Genomic DNA, 25,006 nt, shown 5'->3' with positions numbered 1-25,006 from the left:
AAGTGATTGTACAGACCCCCAAAATACAATCAGATGACGAATAATGAATAACGTCAAAATTTAAAACTCCATTTATATGAAAATTTTTAAAAACTGTGCTAGTGATTTAGATTAGTAACATGATAGATCACCCAAGGATCACTTTTGTATTGTATAGACTGTGCTACTGTGAATTCAGAAAGCACATAATCTGCTTGTTTATTTAAAACCGTAGCAAAGGACTTCTTAAGGTTACTTTTGCAGTAGCTAGACATTCTCATTAATACGTAATTCCTTTAAAACCTTAAAAGTCTTATGTAAAGACTGTTACAATTATGTTAATCTGCATAAAACCCAAGAAGAATGCACTTTAACGACCCATTAGCCTGGGTTCATGCAGATAATAGCTGCATCATGATTACAGTACACAGGACTGCATGATGAAGGACTTTATGTAAGGCCTGGACAGAACACAAACACCCCACCAACCCTCCTCCCCACTGAAGAAAAAATTTAAGCTAGAAAAAAGTTGAAAATTCTATAAAATGTACTTTATGAAAAGCATTTTTTTTCTTACTTGTCATATGCCAGTATAGGTATTTTAACTTAAAGATTGATTGGTCATTGTATATTGATTGATTACTTTTAATGAACACCCACCCCCATATATAATAATCCTACTTCTCCATCTTGCCTGTGTCTGACAGACAAGGCACTCCCAGTCTTTAATGTGAATACTGAAAAAGTTGCATACATGTAGAGGATACAAATTAAGTTTACAAAATGTCCATGCAGTCCAAATGTCAAAGTTAAAAAAAAAAATCAATTTAAACTATCAGAATGTCAGTCCAAAGAGCCATTTTTAATTGGATATCTACAGAACCTCTGCAATACCACAGGTGTCCTCAAACTGGCATTACACAGCAACGGTAACGTTTGCGCCCAAGCTAGAGGTGTTTATTGAAGTAACAACAAATTGAAATTCCATGCTCTTTTATTAAAGCTTCAATATTGAAAAGGCAGAAATTAAATCTCTATTCATGCTTTAGATCTTTGAATAGCTTTCAGTAATGTTTCATCTGAAAACAAACAAATCTTGTACTGTATCACTTGAATAGAAATTTAAATAGCGCTAGATCCATTAACGAATTAACAATATAATGTGAAGAATAATTGTTTTATCTGACCATTACATACTGATTCATGAAAAAACAGGCTCCAATGTGTTTAATTTACACTGCATGTGTATGTATTCTCATTTTCTCTTTCAACACTAACTGTAGACTTGGTAAATGATTGATAAAGAAAAATCTAACTTCAAAGACCTTGTACATAAACGTTAACTCCAAACCTATTGATAAATTTCTGTATCAAGAAAGGTCCCAAAAAACTTACACACACACATCAGTTGCCAACTGTAATAAATTTACTTTGAAAGGACAATAAATGAGCTTTTTGGGGCTCAATCTGAATAATTAAAACAAAATTTGATAGCTTTAAAGAAAAGACTCATTCTTCTTTTATTTCATAAAGAAATCATGTCCAATACCGTTTCACATGATATGCCTCTAACATTTAGTTATTTTAGAGTACATCACATCAAAAGTGGCCTAATTTAAAATTTTTATTTAAGGTAGCTCAATACACTAAATTTTTATTCAATGGCTCATTAATACAGATCTTAATGAGTTCGATTTTAACCTACCCGATGGGGGCCATGATTTAACAAACTTGAATCTGCACTATGTCAGGAAGCTTTCATGTAAATCTCAGCTCTTCTGGCTCATTGGTTCTTGAGAAGATTTTTAAATAACCCTACCCTAGATTTGCATTTTTGTGATTATCTCCCCTTTGAAGGGGGCATGGCCCTTCATTTGAACAAACTGGAAAGCCCTTCATCAAAGGATGCTTTGTGCCAAGTTTGGTTGAAATTGATCCAGTGGTTCTGGAGAAGAAGATGAAAATGTGAAAAGTTTACAACAACGATGCCAATTTTATGACAGACAACGGACAAATTTTGATCAGAAAAGCTCACTTGAGCCTTTGGCTCTAGTGAGCTAAAAATGTAATCATAGAGAACATTGTAATCAGAAGTCTACATTCCCTTGATGTAAAATGGTTTACAAATTAAAAGAATTTATAAAGGAAACTAACTTCTTGATGAACATGCAGTGCATTCAATTAGCAACATAATTATGATCATTTTAGTAATTTCTGTCAATTTTGATCGGGATCGGTACTTTTTTCTCTAATTTAAATATAAATGATTATATCTGAAATTTAGTCCTTTCGTTTCAATTTTTATTTTATGATATATTTCTTTGATATATCTGTTATATAACGAACATGTTTGTTGAAGATTTTATCCGCAGATTTAAAAAATATATTAACAAATACAGGTGAAGTTCTAGAGACCTTGATACAACTTCGAGGAATCGAGACAGAGTTCGAGAGATCGAAATTCGGAAATTGAAGGTCCTCCGGTATGATTCAGATTTTACAGTAACCGGAAATGTTTCCTAACAATATCATATGATATCTTTTTGACATGTTTCCTTTATATTCGTCAGGTAGTTAATTTCATATCAAAATAAAAAAAACTTATTTTGCAGTAATAAAACCATTTCAAAGTTTATGTATTTATTTGTTCTTTAACCATGCTTAGATAGGCATACAAAACCCAGTTCCGATGAAGCTTTACTATATCGCAAACTAAACAGAGCACAATGTTATGTCGCTTTACCCAAAGCAAAAATTCTAACGATTGAGTAAAACTATGTTTTAGAGTAACTTTACACAAAGAACAAACTTGAGAAATTTAACAGTCTGTATATCTCTAAATTATGTGTAAAACTTACTCTCTCTTTGTCACGTCCAAACAAATTATAAATTTTATTCATAGTCGGATTATAAATATTTTTAATCATCACGACTCAAAAGGGCAGTGCAAGGGTAAACTGACTAATTATATACTCATGTGTGTCACCTCCACAAAGAAGCGTGGGCGATGTTTCAACTATGTAAACACCTAATTACCCCTCTGGCAATCAACAAAATCCAGGTAAGGTCCAAGCGGAAATTATTACATGCTTGGGTAACGGTGGGTATACGCTACCACCACTTCGAGAGATCGAGAGTGAACAACAATGAAATGTGTTTTACGGGACCCAGTTTCACTTCTCGAAATCGAAAACTTCGTGACATTGAATGTTCGAGAGATCGATAGTAAATTTGCTTTGTTATATATAGAGAAAAATATCGAGACCATGATTTCACTTCGAGAGACCGAGAACTTCGAGAGATCGAAGTTTGAGCCATCGAGAGTCACCTGTAACATTTTCAATTTTCATGAATTATATTTTTTTCTAAAAAATCAGAGCGTTAGTTCTGAATCCTATAGGTATGTTTTATCAGATGTTCATATCATGCACCAAATCACGGCAAAATTTGAACTCCAGAATCTCTTATTTGCAAAGAAAACACCTTTTTTATCATTCCGGGAAAAATTACAAAAAATTCATATAAAATAATTGAGAACTTCTATCACTCTTTTAATGGTGAAATCATACTTCATAAGAGGTGTTTTAAGGAGGCATTAAATAAAATTTTAGTGTAATGAGCTATCTTAAATTTAGTTCTCATTTTCGTGAACACTGTTGCAAGGTGGGGCATATCCCCTCGCAATGAGTGTATATGCAAGCTTTTTCTTTGAAGTACCTTAGTGACCTTGACCATTTGACCCCAAAATAAATAGGGTTCTTCTTGATAAGAAAGCTACATGTGAAGTATGAAATCAATGGTGCAAAAAATGTGGCTAGTCAAGTGTCTACGAGCTTTTTCTATGAAGTCCCATAGTGACCTTCACCTTCTGACCCCAAGATCAATTGGGTTCTTCCTCTCCTGATAACAAAGCTACATGTGACATATGAAATCAATTGAGCAAAAATGTGTTCTGTGAAATGTCTACAAACTTAGTTTTATGCACACTCACATTATACGCATCCACACATGAACAGGCCTGTTACTATATCCCCTCTGCAATGAATTGCGAGGGGGCAATGACCATTTAGTGTCCAACGCTGAAAACATGGTTTTTATGATATAAACTTTTCAAAATTGTGATATAATTATTTTGATCAGACTGAAAAGAACAACCGGGTTGCATAGGTGTCCTTACACAAAACACATTTATTATTAATACTGTGAAACAAAAGCAATCGACTGTCATTTTGTGGGCTAAGAGCCTAGATATATATAGTTTTTTTAACATACATATTTTGAAGATATTAGCTTAATTGATTTACTCAAATCACATTTTTATTCTGCCCCTTCCAATCTGTTTTAAGTTGAATTTAAATCAAATTGTCAGTTTTTCTATAAAATGAAGTATTCATATTAATCAACTCGAAATCCCTCCCCGCAATGGTGGATAATTAAATTAATATACTTATTCAAACATACATAGATCAATATTTCACACCATTAATGTACAATATATGTTTTTCTAGATTACAAATTTTCATGGTGAGAGATTATGAAAACAGATTTATAATCACTAAACAATATGACTAAGAATCTTGCAAAATCAATAAATGCCAATTCTACAATAGATTTTCTCGCATATTTTGATTATCGATTCCTTCAACAAAAAGGTTTTGAACTCTGCATGGGAAAAATCCAATGCAATAATAACTCATTGATAACTTCATCCGATGCAAAAACAAACTGTTGTGGCTAATGCCAGTCTAATCCCCCTCAGTCATTCACAGACATTGTTCAGAATCAACTGTGAAAGAAATTTAATTTCCTTTTCTGTTTATCTTATATCCTTGTCCCTAGATATCAAATCTTAATTGCAATTAATGAACCCAGCTACTCTCTATTGTCAAATTTTCTCTAAATGTAAGTTCTTTTCTACTTGTCCTACCATAATCCGGCTGCAAAAACATTGAATTTAAAATATTATGAAATTGTCAATCTTCTTATATCCTTCAAAAATATCAGAAGTCACGCCATGCATAAGTGCATGCTATTTTTTAAATCAAATCTATAAGATTGTCAAATAAAGGGGCTATGAATTTTATGTTCTTATAAATTGAATTTCTGTGTATTAATTTGTAACAAGAAGGGGGAAAATGCAACAAACCTTACCAGGATTCAAACCCAGGCCCTTGAATCTCCAGTCAGATGTTCTACCAACTGAACTATCTGACAGGAGATTTGATGAAACCTAGAACATGTACATATACAATTTTTTTTTTATCAAATTTCTTCATTAAATGTAAAAACAATTTTTATTTCTAGCTATTTAAGATAAAACTTCTACAGAAATTAGTTTAAGCTTCTAGCTCAGATGGGCTAACAAAATCTTGATCTACAGAAATTCATTAACATTTTTTTATGATGGATTGAACACAATTTTAGTACATATCATTAGGAGGATTTTCATGCATTTCAAAATGCGGTTTTCTAAATCTACCCTAATGACACCTATTTAAGTTTTGACCTGAAAAAAATTTAAACAGACTTTTGAACAGTCCTTCTAGATGAATACAATGTAGTTTTGTTTTTGATGGATTAATTAGTGATATAATCCTATTGAATTAATCTCTTAATGTGTGAAGGGTTTTGGGTAATTTTAATCGGATCATTTAACTTAGTGAAAGGGATGAAGTATACTCTTTACTTCACAAAATGCATACTCTATCACATGTCAGTGGTCAGCTTTTCTATATACAGATCTTCAGCGTGACAACAATGATGAAGAGAAAAACAAACATTTAATAACTAAGCCTAAAGCCTTTTGATTGCTGTCTCATGAATCAAATATCAAAACAACATTTACAATTCCTAATGAACACCAAAGATGATTTCCTGCAAGATGTCACGTTTTCTTGTAAAATTGTGTAGACCCTTAAAGCAATTGTGCAAATCGTTATAAAAAAAATCAATGAGAAGTGAATACACACTGAAATACAACATAACTTTTCCATTAAGATTAATTAATTAATAAGCATGCTGGATTTACCTCCCTTTGCAGAACTCCACTAGGGCAGTCTCTCATGAAGTCTCGATACCTATCAGAATTAGAAGAGATCATTAAATGTCAATAATTTTACCTCTAACATGCAATATGATTGACTGAGCAAAAACTTTTCTTTTTCAATAACATATCTTACAACACAGAGCATTGTGATATGCCAACTATGATTAGAATTCAATGATTAATTAAATTTAATGAATTTCATAGCAAGGTATGGTATATGTATGTATGTGAGTTGGAGTACAGATTATGCTTTTAAGTGTTTAATATCTGCATCAAATCATATACTATTTTCAAAAGAAGTAAATTTCATTTTTGAAAATAGTATTTCATAAAAAATATGCCGATGTGAAGTATTGTTGCAACTCACACTCTCGTGTATTTTCAAAATGGTTGGTTGGTTTTCATCGTCGGAAACCCATGGTTGATTACGCTTCATTCCTCTCTGTAGAGAGGAACGAAGCGTAATCAACCATGGGTTTCCAACGATGGTTGGTTTTATATTGTTTAACGACTTGCACAAGAATGTTTCACTAATATGGAGGTGTCACCATTGCCGGTGAAGGGCTGCAAAATTTAGGCCAGCTATGCCCGGCACTTAAGGCCTTTGAGCAGGGAGGGATCTTCATATCGTGCCACACCTGCTGTGACATGGGACCTTGGTATTTGTGGTCTCATCAGAAGGACCACCCCATTTATAGTTGCCTCTTACGACAAGCAAGGGGGTTATGAGGACTTATTTTAACCCGGATCTCCATAGGCCAATAATCAAAATTAAATTAATTTTTTCCTATTTGCATTCTACTTTTCTTTCTGTTGGAATTACCAGCTGTTAAAATAGACGTATGATATTACGGACATGAGGGCAGGAACTGTTATGCCTTATGCCAACGTACATGAGGGCAGGAACTGTTATGCTTTATGCCAACGTACATGAGGGCATGAACTGTTATGCTTCAGTTTACGCCAGCATACTTGAGCTTCATGAAAAGTATGCTGGCAAGAAAAGAAGTGTTACTATTCATACCTCATGTATTTTCAAAAATGAAATTCACATTTTACTTAGATTTCTGTCAGAATTAAATAGTCATATTATATTTATCCAGATTCATACACCCATTGTTCACATTCATGAGGAAATGGCTATCATTTAAAAAAAATGGCGAAGATATCAAAAGAAAAGACATTGGAAATGTAAACATAAGGAAATGGCTATCATCACAATTTGTAAAGATATAAAAGGCACAAAACATTGGAAATGTAAATATAACCTAATATTTACATTTCCAACAGTTTTCTCTGTGATAACCCTTTGAAGCTCCGATGTGTTCATTTCCCCAGATACACAACTAGATGTAAATTTCTCATTAATGCATACAAATGAATGACATCAGTTGATGTGAACTATGGGAATTAACATGGAATGCCATGCATATTTCAATTTCTATTAGTCAGTATACTTGATATGTTGATTTTACATTTGCATTCTCATTTCAAATATATATATATATATTACAAATCACTGCCTAGTTTGTTAGGTATGTTTTGTGCTTTTTGTGTATAAGAATGTATACATTTACAAGACATGTATAGAAATAGGCATTTGTCTCCAAAACTAAATGTCATGCTAAGTGAAAAAAAGTACACACCTCTCTAGAGGGAAACAACTTAGATACATATCGAAACTTATGTTTTGAAGTCAAACACAAAATATCTTCAACATCTGACACAAGAAACTTTGGAATTTCTTCAAAAGTGACCTTGACCTCTTGATACTGTTAAATCTAGGATCTAGAGAGAGCACATATATCATATATTCAAAAGGGCACTTTTCGTCGCAGGGCACTTTCATTGTATCATACTATGATAGTAATAGAATAATCATTTAGCCACTTTAAAAGTTAATACCTGCTGCCTTGATTTTAAACTTTTTAATCAACCTTGTGAAATAAAGAACAATTGTTTATTTTAAAACAAATATTTTTAAAAATTTTATAGAGAACAAGATGTGTTTGTGAAACACAAATGGCCCTGATAATGGCCAATTCCAAGATGGCCAAGGTCACAAGGGCAAATATCTTGGTACCAGTAGAAAGATCTTGTCAAAAGAAATGCTCATGTAAAATATGAAAGCTTTAATATTTACCATTTAGAAGTTATGACCAATGTAAAAAAATAAAAAAAAGTAAGTTAAATGTCAAGGTCAAAAGGTTTAATACCAAAGGAAAGGTCTTGTTACAAGGAACACTCATGTGCAATATCACAGCTCTATCACTTATTGTTCAAAAGTTATTAGCAAGGTTAAAGTTTTCAAAAAGTAGGTCAAACTCCAAGGTCAAGGTCATGGGGTAAAAAATGTTGGTACCCACGGAAAGGTCTTGTCACAACGAATACTCATGTGAAATATCAAAGCTCTATCACTTACTGTTCAAAAGTTATTAGCAAGGTTAAAGTTTTCATAAAGTAGGTCAAACTCCAAGGTCAAGGGGTCAAAAATGTTGGTACCCACAGAAAGGTCTTGTCACAAGGAATACTCATGTGAAATATCAAAGCTCTATCATTTATTGTTCAAAAGTTATTAGCAAGGTTAAAGTTTTCAAAAAGTAGGTCATGCTCCAAGGTCAACGTCACAGGGTCAAAAATATTGGTACCCACGAAAAGGTCTTGTCACATGGAACATTCATGTGAAATATCAAAGCTCTATCATTTACTGTTCAAAAGTTATTAGCAAGGTTAAAGTTTCAGACGGAATGACAGAATGACAGAATTACAAAATGGCAGAATGACAGACAGGACAAAAACAATATGCCCCCCCTCCCCCCGATCTTCGATCTCGGGGGCATAAAAATACTGCCTATAATAGACATTGAAATACACTTGGCATTCCAATTAATTGTTAATTTCCATATTCCCTCCCCACTGACAATTCAAAAGTGAGGAAATTTACATCCAGTTGTGGGATCTTAATCAAAGTGAGGAAATTTACATCCAGTTGTGGGATCTAATAATCAAAGTGAGGAAATTTACATCCAGTTGTGGGATCTTAATCGAGGAAATTTACATCCAGTTGTGGGATCTTAATCGAGGAAATTTACATCCAGTTGTGGGATCTTAATCAAAGGGGCATTAGCTGTCATTTTGTCCCTAAAAATTTAATTCAATGAAAATTGCCCTATCTTATATATTTCAGTACTAATATGTCCAGTATTATAATGAATTCAAACACTTTTCTCAAAACAGACATATGAATAGGGAAGTTTGGTGATTAAATAATGATTGTCTTGCAAGACAATAATTCTTCTCTATTACTTTACATTACAAGTGGTTATCTAATATAGTTTTACTGGGTTTCTCTTTTTTTTGTACAAAATAAATGTTTTTATTAGATCTAGTCATTAATAAATATTCCCATGCCATTGAGAGATTTTGAAGGGAAAAAAATGGTTGCCATTACTTTCACAGCCAATGCCCCTTTAACACATTGGAGTTTCAAAGGTTAACAAAGATCTGAAACAGTTGAAAGTTTATAACATGCCTGAAACTGTTAAACAGACAACATCTATGCCACTGTTGTCAAAGTAACAATTTAACACAATCTTACCAGTTCAGGAGTTCTTTCTTGTCAACTGCAAAAAACAAAAACAAAATGAATCATTTAACATCTTTAACTATATCCTATCTTCATCAAATTATCAAAATTCACTTTTACAGATGCACAGTAATTATTTAACTTATATTAAGACTGATGTCTTCATGCACTGTTCAGTTGCATGAAATCAATGTCATCATTAATTTACAGGTGCTTTATTATGACAATTTCAGGATGGTGGATGCCAAGCTTAAACAAAAGTATATAAAATATATATTTATACTTAAAAGGCTTATATAAAACACAATCCATCAAAAGCTTATCTTGAATATGTACTTGTTCCTGCCATTACAGTAGCCGGATCTTTCTGCTGAACAACAGGAATAAAATTGACACCACCACCCCAAAAAAACCAACAATCTTAGATTCTCTTGAAATTGTACCACTATTTCATATATTAATTTCTTTTATCGATAATTATCTCTAAGCAAGTGTCTGCTCTAGTCTAAAAGGAAGGGTAACAACTAGTCTAGGCAATTCGATCATAACCTTATGATTTATTATGCTTAGAGACCAACGCATATACAGGCAATAAATAATTACATAAGAGAAATCATGGTTAACCTCCAATGCCCAAACTGATTTACCGAAAAAATCCCCTGATCTTCTTTTCCTGAATTATTTGCATGTCTTAATAGACCTTTTTGTAATGGTTACAGTTCTGTAATAGATATTGGTATGACCCCTCTAAAGATATCATTTCTTTAGTCACTTCCAAATTTAAAAAAAAATGGGGTATCATCTAATTCCGGAATAATTATCTATCTTAACAAATAGATTTTCATTTCAGCCATATAACTGACTAACCAGCCACTAAGACTGAAATGAAAATTTAATTGTTCTCTTGAGATGAATATTCCAGAATCTAATCATACCCTGTTAATTTTTTTCAAAACAGAGATTCTTCACTATAGTTGCTGGAATTTTTAAAAATCCTATTATACAATATAAAACTTGAATACCATTAATTAGTTAGGGATAACAAACCCAGCATAATCAATTCACATGATTGCAAAACATGCCACAAAAATGCAATACAGTAAAAATGTATATCAAAACTGACAAGTTCTCAAATCAATATGTATTTGTTTAATTAGGATTTTTAAATTCTTAAAAGACGTCTTTCCAAACATAAAACATACCTATATAACTGCGGAACTGTACTCTTTCCACAGCAATATCTTATTCATCTCTTTATAAAATTCATTCAAACAGTTTTTAATTGTTTCATCATCCAAACCTATTTCAAATCCTAAATATAACTGTGCACAAATACAATTATGACATGTAAAATGTTAAGATCAAATACATTTATTCCCACTGAAGAATTCTGTCTTTAGAAGTGAGTAGTCGAAAAGGAAATTAGCATCTCCAGCATATGTGTTCTGTGTTCAATTAGTCCATTCTATTGACTAAACACCATATTATGCATATTGATCTCGAGCAATGACACAATGAAGTTTGTTTTAAGCGTCACAAATTGTCAACAGGATATTCCACTGTTGACTTTGATCTCAGAACATGGACTCAGTTTCTCTGTCTCCAAATGTCATAAAAAAGAACCTTACAGAGAGGTACATGTAGAAAAGATAATGATGTAACACTGGCACCTATATGTTTGATGATTTTCAAAAAGAAATTATGTTTTTTATAATTATTAGCTTTGGAGTTTTTCTCAAAAATATTCAAACCCATACCAGCAACTTCACAAATTGCCCTGCCATGTGCCCTTACTGTCTGTTGTGATTCACAAATTAAAAAATTTCTAAATTAAGTAATTTGATGGAAAATGAGCTGTGAAGAAGCTTCAAGATAACAAATGCAACAATGTCAGTCACATACATGTATACACATCATTATTCATAAGTAATTTTTTTCTACATGAATTCGTCCCGTGCAGATCTGGCCGGGTTAGAATAGGTCCTCAGTACCCCCTTGATTGTCATGAGAGGAGACTAAATGGGGTGGTCCTTTGGATGAGACCGCAAAAACCGAGGTTCCGTGTCACAACAGGTATGACACGATAAAGATCTCAATGGCCATAGGTGCCAGGCATAGGCCTAAATTTTGCATCCCTTCACCAGCAGTGGTGATGTCTCCTTATGAGTAAAATATTATCAAGAGGGATGTTAAACAATATTCAATCAATCAATCTATATACATGTAAATGAATTGTCGGTAAATCAACTATTCAGAATTTGACCTTTGAACTGCTACTAGGGTAATAGTTTTCTTATCTGTTATTGTTGAATAAAGTTTTGACATAATTTTTAAAATTTGATCCAATATATGATTTGATGTTCATGGTGTCAGATATGTCAATTGTAAAATGTCAGTCAGACATCACAACCACAAACAAATGTCAGTCAGACATCACAACCACAAACAAATGTCAGTCAGACATCACAACCATAAACAAATGTCAGTCAGACATCACAACCATAAACAAATGTCAGTCAGACATCACAACCATAAACAAATGTCAGTCAGACATCACAACCATAAACAAATGAACATAAACAAAATTGTTGGGATAGCATGGATTTTTGGACGTCATTTTTAAAAATCCAAGTTGATCGCTATTCCAAAACACCGAAAATTAGATAATAATGAAAAATACCTCTGAACTTAATCAAATAGAAATTGGACAAGGCCGGAATAGCAGGAAATTCTCTGAGGTTACAACTTAATACTACCTATTATTGTTTCAAACTGTTCGGTATAATACTGATCAACTGCATCTGTGCATTATAATATGCTATCAAAGAAAAACTTCAATTCATGGGGACCAAAAAACTTAAACTAAAAGGAATTAGTTTTGAGGGAAATTTATTTTCATTTTTTCTGACTCTCCTAATGTGGAAATTAATTACTGAGTATCAGAGATAGCAAATAATTAATGTTTAAAGTCTGGAAATGTCGCACCTAGTTCTCCATACAATGCAGTGTTACAGATTACATTATAACTGCATTGTAACTCATAGTTGTAAATATCTGTTCAATACCTGCACTCAACATTATCTAATCACAAATCTACCAATGCAAAGACCCTTTTTTCCTCAATTTTGATCAAATTATGCATAATTGACGTATTTTTGTAGGCATCATTAAACAGCGAATGAATATTTTGTAGGAAAATGCACAGATTTCAACCCTTTGTGTCTTTAAATAAGACTTCTAATAGTTCTACCATCACCTGATGTACCTGCAGGAAGTCAGCACCTCAGTTTTTGACAAACCACACAAGATACTCTATAAACTATGCATGTACTAGTTCAATAATCATTGTATTGGCCAAAATATATTACAAATTTTATACTTATTAATAACCGATCCTGTTCATGTTTTTCATCAATTCAAACTCAAAAATGGTTTAGATTGAACTATATTTAGTGGTGGAAGCACTTTTCAATCAAAACAATAAATTTGCGTGATTTCACTGTTTTTATTTCATCTGAAATATAGTCAACATTGAAACCCCTAGATACGTATTTTAATTTTGTAATTTTAATCTATAATACAAACAGTAAAGACGTAAGAACTAATTCAAATGTACACGTAATACATTCATCAGTTTGGTTGATATATTTCCCCTAACAAAATTAACACTGCCAATATTGATTTACCAAAATTTTGTATGAAAATTTAGTTTTTTGGCAAATAATTCAAAGTACAACATTTCTTCTATAACCCCTGTTCTTTTAATGTTTCACCTTAAAATTTGAGGCAAGACCTTGTATCTTATGCTAATGATTTTTATAACTAACAATACTTACTGTTCTTTTAAGCTAATTTCTATAGGCTGAATTTTTATGTATCTTAAGTGCAAAAAGGTCAGCATTTATTTTTGGTATACTAGAACCATTAATTAATTCTACTATTATTTTTTTCATAACTACCGGTATATTGCTAGAGGATATGTCATGTACATTAATTTGCTGTAATGATAGATTTGTGTTGCTCATATTGTGTAGCCACCAAAGGACAAAAATAATTAGCTTATGTAGTAGCTGATTTTAAAAAGTGCAGTAAGGTAAACTTTAACAACAATAATCAATAATATCAATAACAAGCACTATATGACCTTTACTTTTTTTGCCTTTATATTTCACCTTTAATGTAAAAACAAGAGATGTTTGTAAAACACATATGCCCCCCATGGTGCTAAATTGAAAAAGGGTTATACACACACATCATTTAATTGATAGTAGTATCATCAATTCAAAATATTGAGCAGACAATATCTTCCTATGTCAAGAGTGGATTGACCATGTGACCTAAAAATCAATAGGGGTCATCTACTCCTTATCCTGTACCAGTGTACCAAGTTTGGTGTCAATCAAACAAATAATTCTTAAAATATAGGAGACAATATATTACTACGTCTAGTTCAACCCTTTGACCTTTGACCATGTGACCTCAAATTCAAGAGGGGTCATCTTCTCCTGAAGATGTACCAGTGTACCAAATTGGATGTCTGTCAAGCAAAGAGTTCTCTAGACATTGAGAGGTTAGTATATTCCTAAGTCCAGTTTGACCCTTGACCTTTGGCCATGTGACCTCAAAATCAATAGGGATCATCCTCTCCTGAAGATGTACCAGTGTACCAAGTTTCATGTCTATCAAGCAAAAGGTTCTCAAGATATTGAATGGACAGTGTATTCCTATGTCCAGTTTGACCCTTGACCTTTGACCATGTGACCTCAAAATTAATAGGACTCATTTTCTCCTGAAGATGTACCAGTGTACAAAGTTTCATGTCTGTCAAGCAAAGAGTTCTCAAGATACTGAGCGGACAGTATATTCCTATGTCCCATTTGACCCTTGACCATTTGACCTCAAAATCAATAAGGGTAATCTACTTCTTGCAATGTACCAGTATACGAAGTGTGATGTCTGTCAAGCAAAGGGTTCTCAAGATATTGAGTGGACAAGGTATTCCTATGTCCAGAGTAGATTGACCCTTGACCTTTGACCTTTTGACATGAAAACATTAGGGGTCCTCTTCTTCTCATAACCAACCCACATATGAAATATCATTACAATCAAGTGATTGGTTCTTAAGATATTGAGCGGACAACATGTGGTCTACCGACCGACCGACCAACAGGTGCAAACAAATATTCCTCTCTTCTTCGAAAGGGGGGGGGGGGCATAATTAAAGATGTACTTTTGAAATAATTGACAAGACTAAAAAACTTGGGTTCAAATTACCTCCATATCTAAATCTTTCAAAAGTGGATTAAATTTCTTGAATATTGATCAAGTGGATATAAAAATACTAAAGTTCAAGAAAAAATCCCAATATATACCCTGTACATGTTAGTTTTAAAAATGAAAAGAAATCTAGTTGACATTAATTATGATTTCCTTTGAAACAATTTCACTTTGTTATTAATTCACACACACCCCTCCAGTAAATTTGATCTATAACTTTCATTTAACACCACCACTCTTTCATGAATAAAGGTAAACACATAACATGTTACCCAATAACAAAAATGAAATTAAGGAAACTATTATAGCATTATTACAGCATCTCCTTGTGATGTGGTATCACCATTCTTAAACACTTAATTACTATGACCTTGTAGTCTGATCTTGAAATCAGTGGGAATCCACCTTCCCCTTCCTCCCTCTTCTTTCCCTCTCACCTTTCCCTCCCCCTCCCATCTCTACCCTCCTTCTTCCAACAGTGAACTGTAATTACTACACAGAGAGACTGTAATTATGATACACGACAGGAAGACAGACATAAAAAAGAAATCAATTTATTTTCTAAACTAACATTTACCCTCATGACTTCAACAACTTCCTTTATAATCTTGGAAAGTGCTCTCAATGATAGATTGATGCAGTGAATGAATTGAGAGAGTTTATGTACTTATTTGTTCACCGATTGATGAAATAACATTGACTGACAATGTCCTAGGTAATATTTAAACTTCAGGACCCATAATAATTTATCATCAAGTTAATCATATCTCCTGGACAGGTGAGATATTCATATAAATATTTCATTAAGGATGATACGTTAACAGATTGAGAACACGACCAATCAATACAGTGGTAGAGGTATACTGCAATCCTCATTAGGAATCTATCCGTGTAGCTCAGGCGAAAAGCGACACAAAATTAACGAAATCATAAATATTTCATAAATCAATACACACTTTAAATAATCATCAGCATGGCACCAGCATTTCAAATCAACAGTGTTACATCTCGCCTGGAGCCCGATACCACGGCTGTATAATGACATCTTTACTCATACAAAGGCTATGATTTCAAGAATAGTTATATACAAATTACGCTATGAACTTGCTTCATTGCATTGTGGGTATCAAAGCAGATTAATGGGCAATGTGCTGTAGACCTTAATGAGTTTCTGATTGCTCGTCATTTCGAATTTTAGGGCTGCATGAATTCATAGTGATCAACCTTATGACAGTATTTATATCTATTTGCAAATAGTTGCTACATCTGTTTAAAATGTTATGCTAGATCTAACTAATTCATAAGTCATTCATCTGTATTTAAGGAATAAACATCTATTTCTCGTTCATATTATGCAGGCATAAAAACAATTGGAGAAGATTAAGGATAGGCAGGACAGTGACAGGACAAAATTATTTGTCATTGAATTTTCCTCATATTTGGTAAAATCATAGTATCGGGGACTCTCATTACAAATATGTCTAAATGATGTTGGGGTTCTTTGTAGGGAGTTACGGGTGTGGAAGAGTCACTTTACCTGAAAATCAGTGAAAAATTATTAACCTTACATCACAGTCCTGTTAAAATTTCTTTGAAATTAATTTCTGTCTGAAATTCACATGTACTATAGAGAATGGATCCCCTTTCAATAACTTTTTAGGGTTTTTTCAGTATTTTTTCATTTGATTTGTGGTTTAGACAAAAGTATAATTAATAACACATGGAAATTTATTACATAAAACGACATTTTCACTACTGTGTTACCATCCTCACAATGTCAATGTTTTGTGATTACATACCCTCCATATCCTCACAATGTCAATGTTTTGTGATTACATACCCTCCATATCCTCACAATGTCAATGTTTTGTGATTACATACCCTCCATATCCTCACAATGTCAATGTTTTGTGATTACATACCCTCCATATCCTCACAATGTCAATGTTTTGTGATTACATACCCTCCACGGAGGGTGGACTTCACTACGTAATCACAAAACCTTGACATTGTGAGGATGCACTGTTACAGAAACATTTATCTGATTTCTCGCAAATTTTCTTGTTAAAAACACATTAAATATTTTTATGGCCTAATATGTCATGGGAATATGAAATTCTCAAGTTTACCTCAATGTTAAAGCAGGAAGACATTTAACTGTGTGCTCTCACATTGCTTTATTCATGTTAGTTGCATTTATCCTCATACATACTTAAACAGTACCTGCAATGAATAATTCCAAAGGACTATACAAATCAAATTTATTCTAAATATTTCATCAAATTTGAAGGAGATTTGATGGAGAAATTCCAGAAAACAAAACAATAAATCACTCCTTAGTGACTTTTTAATTGAGTTCTATCATTGTGACATCACAATGTACCCAACAGCTATATAATGCCACAGTCTTGTTACGAGACATAGTTTGATAAGGTATGACATCATAGCTTGTAATGCAAAGACAGTCGCTATTATGACATAAAGTCTCTAACATAATATAGTTCAGTATCCTACCTATCCTTAGATTATATATAGTAATTTTTTAAGCTCGAGGCCTCCGCTGTATATTTCTTTGTAGTGTGTAAATATTTAAATAAATGTTTTATGAAGAGGAAAGAAACAAATGTTCTTTGAAATTCTGAATGTATACTCATTTAATAAATGATGGGGGTAATGCTTTGTTTTTCTTTATTTTGTAGGCATATCAACATGGTAATGTCAATGAAATAAACAAATGCACTGCCATGCAAAGACCTGTTTTCTGTCAATTCTGATCAAATCACAGTAGAATTGACGTATTTATGATGTCATACTTAAATGGTAAATGTTAAATGGGAATTTAACTCTTTGAACCTTATTCTTGAAAACACAACTTTTTGTCATTTCTACCATTCCTTTGATATTTTGGCCGTAATACAGAAAGAACCATACAGATTCTCTATCATTTGCCCGTAACATCTCCCATGGTTATGGTAGTCTTTCATTGGAGAATACCAAACAACGAAACACATAAAGCTTATTACTGACAAAAAAATTGGTGAATGTAAATACAATTCATATTACTAATTTAAAGTCCGCTGTGGCTCAAAATTACGTTATTTCTTTGTAATTTTTGCAATAGAAAAAGATAAAGCTATGAAAAAATGATTTCGCAAGTTCCGGTAAAATCTTATTAACTGCATTTTTACACGTAAATGAATCACACAGCAGGCTTTTAAGACAATGCACCAATTACATGCAACACTGTTTGACAGGTACCCCTGAAGGGAAATAAATCACAGACATCTTCTGGACAAATTCAAAGAATCGAAACATGAAAGTTAAAAAGCAATCCCAAATAAGACTATTAACTGGTATAATCATTGGTGATTCAATAAATCAATTCTAAATGTGCTCACACAAAGTACAAAAAAGTAACCCGTAATTAGCTAAGATCACTGCCTAACAGAGATCAAATGTGTTCATTATAGGGAATATAGCATACACATCCTAGACAATCCTAACATTTCCCCCTTGTTCAGTATGCAAATGCATTCATGTCATATTATTTGTGGGACATTTTCAATCAATCTGTGAAACCTCTTCATCAGTAAAGAATTAACTGCAGCCATTTTGTCTAGCTCCCTCTGTCTATAAATGACAATGTCAAAATTTAATTCCTGTGATAAAAAATCAATGCTCTTCTGCACGGTCAGGTCACATAACAACAAAACACATAGTGACGCAAAATCGGTAAAAACTTTGTTACCCGTGCAATTATTTCATGAGACAGGTCTGCAGTGGAACACATATTTATTATCAGCGATCTCTATCCTTAGGATGTTTGAAAATCCTATAGACGTATCACATGTTTTGTGATTTGTCATTGCCATATCAACAAAAGTGTTCATTAAACTGTAGGCATCCAGCACCAATTGATCAGGACATTGCTAACGTTTTATGTCAATTCTATAACCAATGACAACTGAAGAGAAGTTGTTTGACATTTTAGATAGTTCATCTTTATAGTTCATCAACACAAATTAACATCCACATCATTTCCTGGCAAAATAGCGGTAGATTCATTAGAGGATCCTCAGCCACAAGATCTAGATAAAAGTTCAACGTTGTGTAATTTGACTGACTAATCAATATTCTTTGAAGTTCTAATTTGAAAAAAAACCACACAACTAAACTCATTTTTTTTTGGAGCATCAAATCCTCCAGAATGTACATTTCTTAAGGATGATTAACCTAGTTCCAAATTTTACTCCTGACTTTGATTATAGTGATAGAGTAAAATTTGATGAGATGAATGAACTAATTATAACTTGAAGCTGGTGACTTACATTGATTTGATGTGTGTTTTAACATTTTATGAAGACTCCTCTTTCTCAATGTTTCAGTGCTAAATCACAATGATAAAGATATTATTCAGAGATCATTGTGAACTGTTAGATCTCTAAATGGGAAATTTCATTGCTGAATCTTATAGAGTAGATCTATATGAAATATAATCTGCAAAATGACTTTTTCCTGTATGAACCATTCACTTAATTATACACTTAATACTTAAAAACACGTAATACGTAAAAACAATAGGGATCATCTTAATAATAAAGTCATAGAGATTTTCCAGAGTGAAGTTTTATTGCTAAATCTGAAATAGTGTCTAAGTTAACAATAAGGGATCTTCCTATAGTTATATGGAGATTCTCCTGTGAAGTTTGGATTAAATATAAGTATTTGAGTTTCATATGGAAGCCATTTCTTACATCTACCCCAAGCAATGACAACACCTTATGTGAAGCTCTGAACTGTGTTTGTAATACATGTACTAGTAATCAACCAGAAACCATTTCTCTGTTCTTTTCCCGTAATCATGATCACTTTTTCTAATTTACTGTGATCTGCTTCTAACACTTCAGTCATCAGACAAAATATAGTATAAAATCCATCAAATGCATAACATTTGATGAATTCCCCTTAGATTGGAAGATATGCTCTAGCTGAAATCACATTTCTCAATTTTGCAAATTAGTATATCGAATTCCCATTTCAAAAGTGCATTATTTCACTTAAATTTTTTTTTTTTACAAAATACCAATATATATTTGTAATGAAAGGTTCCATAAATATTATGAAAAGTAATCCAGTTGAAATAAAGTTCTTATAGATTTATCTGGTAAATTTCATTAGAGTCTGCAAACACAATTCAAACCATACAAATCATCCCATATAAATCTGTCGGTTCCCAGCTACTGAAATCAATGACTGATAAGTGATCCCCAGTAATTATTTTCTATACACTTTGAAGTCAATACAAATACTATTATTTACAAACACTGTTTGACTAAGACCAAAACTTAATTCTCATAATGTACTTACAGTAGGTACAATCCAGCAGCTCTTTTAATTCCGTGCCATCTAGCTTGCTCTGCTGCTTTCCCATGGTCCATTAACTTCATTCACAAAGATCACTGGGCACTACCCTATACTATTTACCGCTGTTGTCCACTCCACCACCGGGGTGTCATCTCTTGGCTTGGGGACCCTGAATACAGAAGAAATTTGAAACTCCTTATCTAGAGCTGCATATACTAGAAGACCAAGAAATGACAATTGTTCCCAATCTAAATCTGTCGTGAAAGGTGCGAGTGATCGGTGTTTGCGGGCGTTGTGTATTGAACTGTAATAAATCAATAATTCATAGTTGTTGAAATCTCCATCTACTTATGGCAATAATTCAACACTATTCCTAGAGAAAAGTTCCTTCAGAGCATATTAATACTGAAATCATGCAGATAGAAATCATTCTCATCGTTTTATATACTCATATGGATCAATAATGCAGAGCCATTCATAAAGCATGTCCACTGAAACAGTCAATTTTTTCACTTTAGTTTTTCCTCACTGATACAACACATAATTTTCACTTCAGCTTCCGAAGCATTGTACAAACCATTCATTAGTCGTAAAAGTGGAATGCTGTAAACTGTCAATGACACGTCACACTCTTACTCCCAATAGCAGGACTCCTCCCTAAACGATGGATCCTTTCCTACAACATTTACACAGTCGTTAAACCAAATCCATACAATGTTCTATGCAGTTTCTAAAATAAGTGAAAAATATCATTCCTTCCCTGGGTTCAGATTCTTTGTGTGTTGGGCACAGCTGAGACAATCTGCTTGTCTTTAACATATATACCATTACAGATCTCCATCTATACCTACATACAATGTCATGTACTTACCTTGTACAATAGATATTGTCTGATGTCATCTCCCTCACCACAATATCAATATTTCAATAATGCGACAGAATTTTATTGTTATTCTCATTTTTTTGCAAAGGGCTTGTGCGCCAGGCTTTCTCTGCTTTGAGCCATAAACATTAACAACCGCAGATACCTGAAAATTGACTGCATCGTAAAATAAACTCAATAAATATATATTACAGGTGTCCTCTCATGAAAATGGAAACTCAACTGATGATCCACAAAGAGCTGTATATGTTACTGTGGCTATACTGCAAGCATCTCATTCAAAAGCAAGAGGCCAATGGGCTGTAATGCTCAGCTAATCCACCATGCTCATACAGAAATAAAGGCTCATAAGTTTGGGACACTAAAAGTTAAAACATTCAAGCTTACACATGGCCCTATGTAGAGTACGTTTGGAAAATAACCTTGAATTTACACTACATGAAGAATAAATTCTTCAAATAAAATTTGATAAGTGGTTCTTGAGATCAAGAATCTCCTCCCCACTCTATTTTCACCATTTCCTAATTATATATCCCTGTGGAAGGAAATGTGACCTTGATTTGAATATTCTTTACCCAAGGGTACACTTTATCAAGTTAACAAATGAAGGCTGAACATGTGAAAGGTTAATGATAAAAACTGATGGACAAATTTTGATGAGAAAAGATCAATCGAGTCTAACTGATGGACAATTTTGATGAGAAAAGATCAATTGAGTCTATGTCTCATAGAAGCTAACAAAGCTAATTTTTTTTATTAGTTTACACATTAAATTACCTGCTGGACCTCTGTTCCAGCACAAACTGCATTGTTACTTCTTGGTTTATCAACTGCTACCATATTGATCAGGTTTAAATATTAAGTAAATTCAATGAAACATAACACATCTAAATAAAAAACTACAGAGTATGGTTAATAATGCTGTGGTGGGGAAATCTAATTTTTTCCTTTTTGTCCAAAAATAGTGATTTTAAAAATCATTAAAGGGACTGACTCACGATTTTTCCCCAAATTTTGTTTTTCACCTTTAATGACGGGAGTCTACCGTCTAATGTGTTCAAATGATTTCACATAAAAATTAAGGTTATACATTATCACAGAAGCTCATTTTAGAGAGTTCATTATTTGTTTTGTAAACAAAGATTGCGGTATGTTATTGTTTACGAAATTTGCAGAAGAAATGGATATCGATCTAAGTTTATTATATCTTTCACATTTCAAGCATTCTTCGGGTAAAATGTGTCATCTAAAAGTTAAAATTTGTGATTATGCAGAATTAAGATGCTTTATATTACAAAATTGATATTTCACTTGTTTGTTTGTTTACATAAAAAGACTGAAGTCCTTGTTTACATAACACAGATTTAAGGCTAAAATATTGCTTTTATTCTTGCATTCAGTAGGTCAAAATATTGGCTGACAACATTAAATGAGTTATATTTTTAATGTTTCACATCAAAAATAAAAAAAAATATTTTGTTCAAAAATCGTGAACCAGTCCCTTTAAGAAAATAATGAAAACTCCTGCGGGTCTGGCTGCATAATCTACAGATAGCCAATCTGACACCTTCATCCACTGAGCAAAACAAACAGGAAGTAATCTACAACTGGACTGTAAGAATATTATAAGTGCCTAGTATGAACATTCAATATCTGTCCACTGAGAAGTGTGGCCAATTCTTTTTTTTTTACCAGTTACATTGACCTCTGTCAAATTACCTTGGTTTGGGTGATAATAAAATTTTCTGGTCATAAATAATCTTCATGCCATTGCAAAGTAAGTCCTTCTAATGTTTCTTGTATTAAAGAGTTGTACCCCAAACACAAGTTCCATGATTTTCAGATAGGTCTACCAGCTCCTTATTACTATGCAGTTAGCTTAGTTGTTAGGCATCCAGGAATGGAGACGAAAAAAATTTAAAGAAATTATGTATTTTCATTGTAGAAACCTTTGAGACCCATCCTAACACATACCCCCACCCCGGTGGTCATTATTTATGCAATATTGGGATAAATTTATCTCCTCATTTTTACCATGCAATTAATTTGGTTGTTTGATGTCCAAAAGTCAAGATGATTTTTTTTAAAAATATACTGGCCTAATGCATTTTCATTATATCCCAGGGGCCACCTTAAACCAACAATACAACCTCAAACCCAGAAGTCATTTCACTTCAACCCCAAATACAGGGACCATCTCACAACAACCCCAAACCAAGAGGCCATCTCATCCTAACATTTACAACTCCAATCCCAGGGATCATCTCATCCCAACACTACAACCCCAAACCCAGGGTCCATCTCATCTCAACACAACCCCACACCCAGGGATCATCTCATCCCAACACTACAACCCCAATCCCAGTGATCACCTCATCCCAACACTACAACCCCAATCCCATGGATCACCTCATCCCAACACTACAACCCCAATCCCATGGATCATCTCATCCCAACTCCAAACCCAGGGATCATCTCACCTCAACACTACAACTCCAAACATAGAACCATCTAGATCTCATCCCAACCCTACAACCCTGATCCAAGGGGCCATCTCATCTTAACACTACAACCCCAATCCCACACGCTGTCGCACACCAACACTACAACCCCAAACACAGTGATCATCTCATCCCAACACTACAACCACAAATCCAGGGGTCATCTCATCCCAACACTACAAACCCAATCCCAGGGACCATATCATCCCAACACTACAAACCCAGTCCCAGGGACCATCTCATCCCAACACTACAAACCCAGTCCCAGGGATCATTTCATCCCAACACTACAAACCCAATCCCAGGGATCATCTCATCCCAACACTACAACCCCAATCCCATGGATCATCTCATCCCAACTCCAAACCCAGGGATCATCTCACCTCAACACTACAACTCCAAACATAGAACCATCTAGATCTCATCCCAACCCTACAACCCTGATCCAAGGGGCCATCTCATCTTAACACTACAACCCCAATCCCACACGCTGTCGCACACCAACACTACAACCCCAAACACAGTGATCATCTCATCCCAACACTACAACCACAAATCCAGGGGTCATCTCATCCCAACACTACAAACCCAATCCCAGGGACCATATCATCCCAACACTACAAACCCAGTCCCAGGGACCATTTCATCCCAACACTACAAACCCAATCCCAGGGATCATCTCACCTCATCACTACAACCCCAATCCCAGGGGCCATCTCATCCCAAGACTACAACCCCAAACACAGGACCATCTCACACCAACATTACAAACCCAATCCAAGGGATTATCTCATCCCAAAACTACAACCCCAATCCCAGGGATTATCTCAACCCAACACTACAACCCCAAACCCAGGGATCATTTCACCTCAACACTACAACTCCAATCCCAGAGATCATCTCATCCTAGCACTACAACTCCCAAAGCAGGAACCATTTCAACACTGCAACCACAATCCCAAGGATCATCTCACCTCAACTTCCAGGTTCCATCTCATCCTAACACTACAACCTGCTATGAATGTTAGTTTTGATATAGGCCTCTCTCCTTATTACTAAGTACTATATAGTCAGTTTCTATTGTCTGATGTCCAGGATTCAAGAAAAATTTTCAACAAGCATTGCGAGATTATTGCATGGCAATACATAGTCCCCTACCAACAGAAAAATCTTTTGCTGAGAATAGAATTCAAAGTTCATGCATAATTTGTTAAACATTCAATCTAAATCCAAAATATTGCCAGGTGGAAATAATTTCTATGTCCAAGGGCCATAACTTGGCAAATAATCGATAGACCAGAACAAAATTCGAACCTGATCTGTAACTTATCATGATAAAGTAATATACCAAATACCAAATGACAAAGAAA

General features: G+C 33.7%; 1 protein-coding gene across 8 annotated transcripts in view; it reads right to left on the bottom strand.

The window, feature by feature from the left end:
• LOC125680469 (neuronal calcium sensor 1-like) overlaps positions 1 to 25,006 on the bottom strand; it is a 43,238-nt gene that overhangs the window by 14,180 nt on the left and 4,052 nt on the right. For 3 of the 8 annotated variants that reach the window (XM_056155176.1, XM_048920080.2, XM_056155175.1), the window contains 4 exons: positions 20,830 to 20,928; positions 20,256 to 20,421; positions 9,624 to 9,648; positions 6,008 to 6,056 (listed from right to left, as the gene is read on the bottom strand). In XM_056155176.1, coding sequence (XP_056011151.1) covers positions 6,008 to 6,056; positions 9,624 to 9,648; positions 20,256 to 20,319 — 138 coding nt within the window. In that variant the 5' untranslated portion in view covers positions 20,320 to 20,421; positions 20,830 to 20,928. Of the gene's footprint in view, positions 1 to 6,007; positions 6,057 to 9,623; positions 9,649 to 20,255; positions 23,546 to 25,006 lie in introns of those variants that run through there. The other 5 variants (XM_048920079.2, XM_056155177.1, XM_056155178.1 and 2 more) reach the window with 5 other exon arrangements.

The sequence above is a fragment of the Ostrea edulis genome, chromosome 2, assembly GCF_947568905.1.
Source record: "Ostrea edulis chromosome 2, xbOstEdul1.1, whole genome shotgun sequence".
Classification (NCBI taxonomy): Eukaryota; Metazoa; Mollusca; class Bivalvia; order Ostreida; family Ostreidae; genus Ostrea; species Ostrea edulis.
The sequence above is the reverse complement of the archived record's forward strand: the minus strand, read 5'-3'. Positions and strand labels throughout refer to the sequence as shown.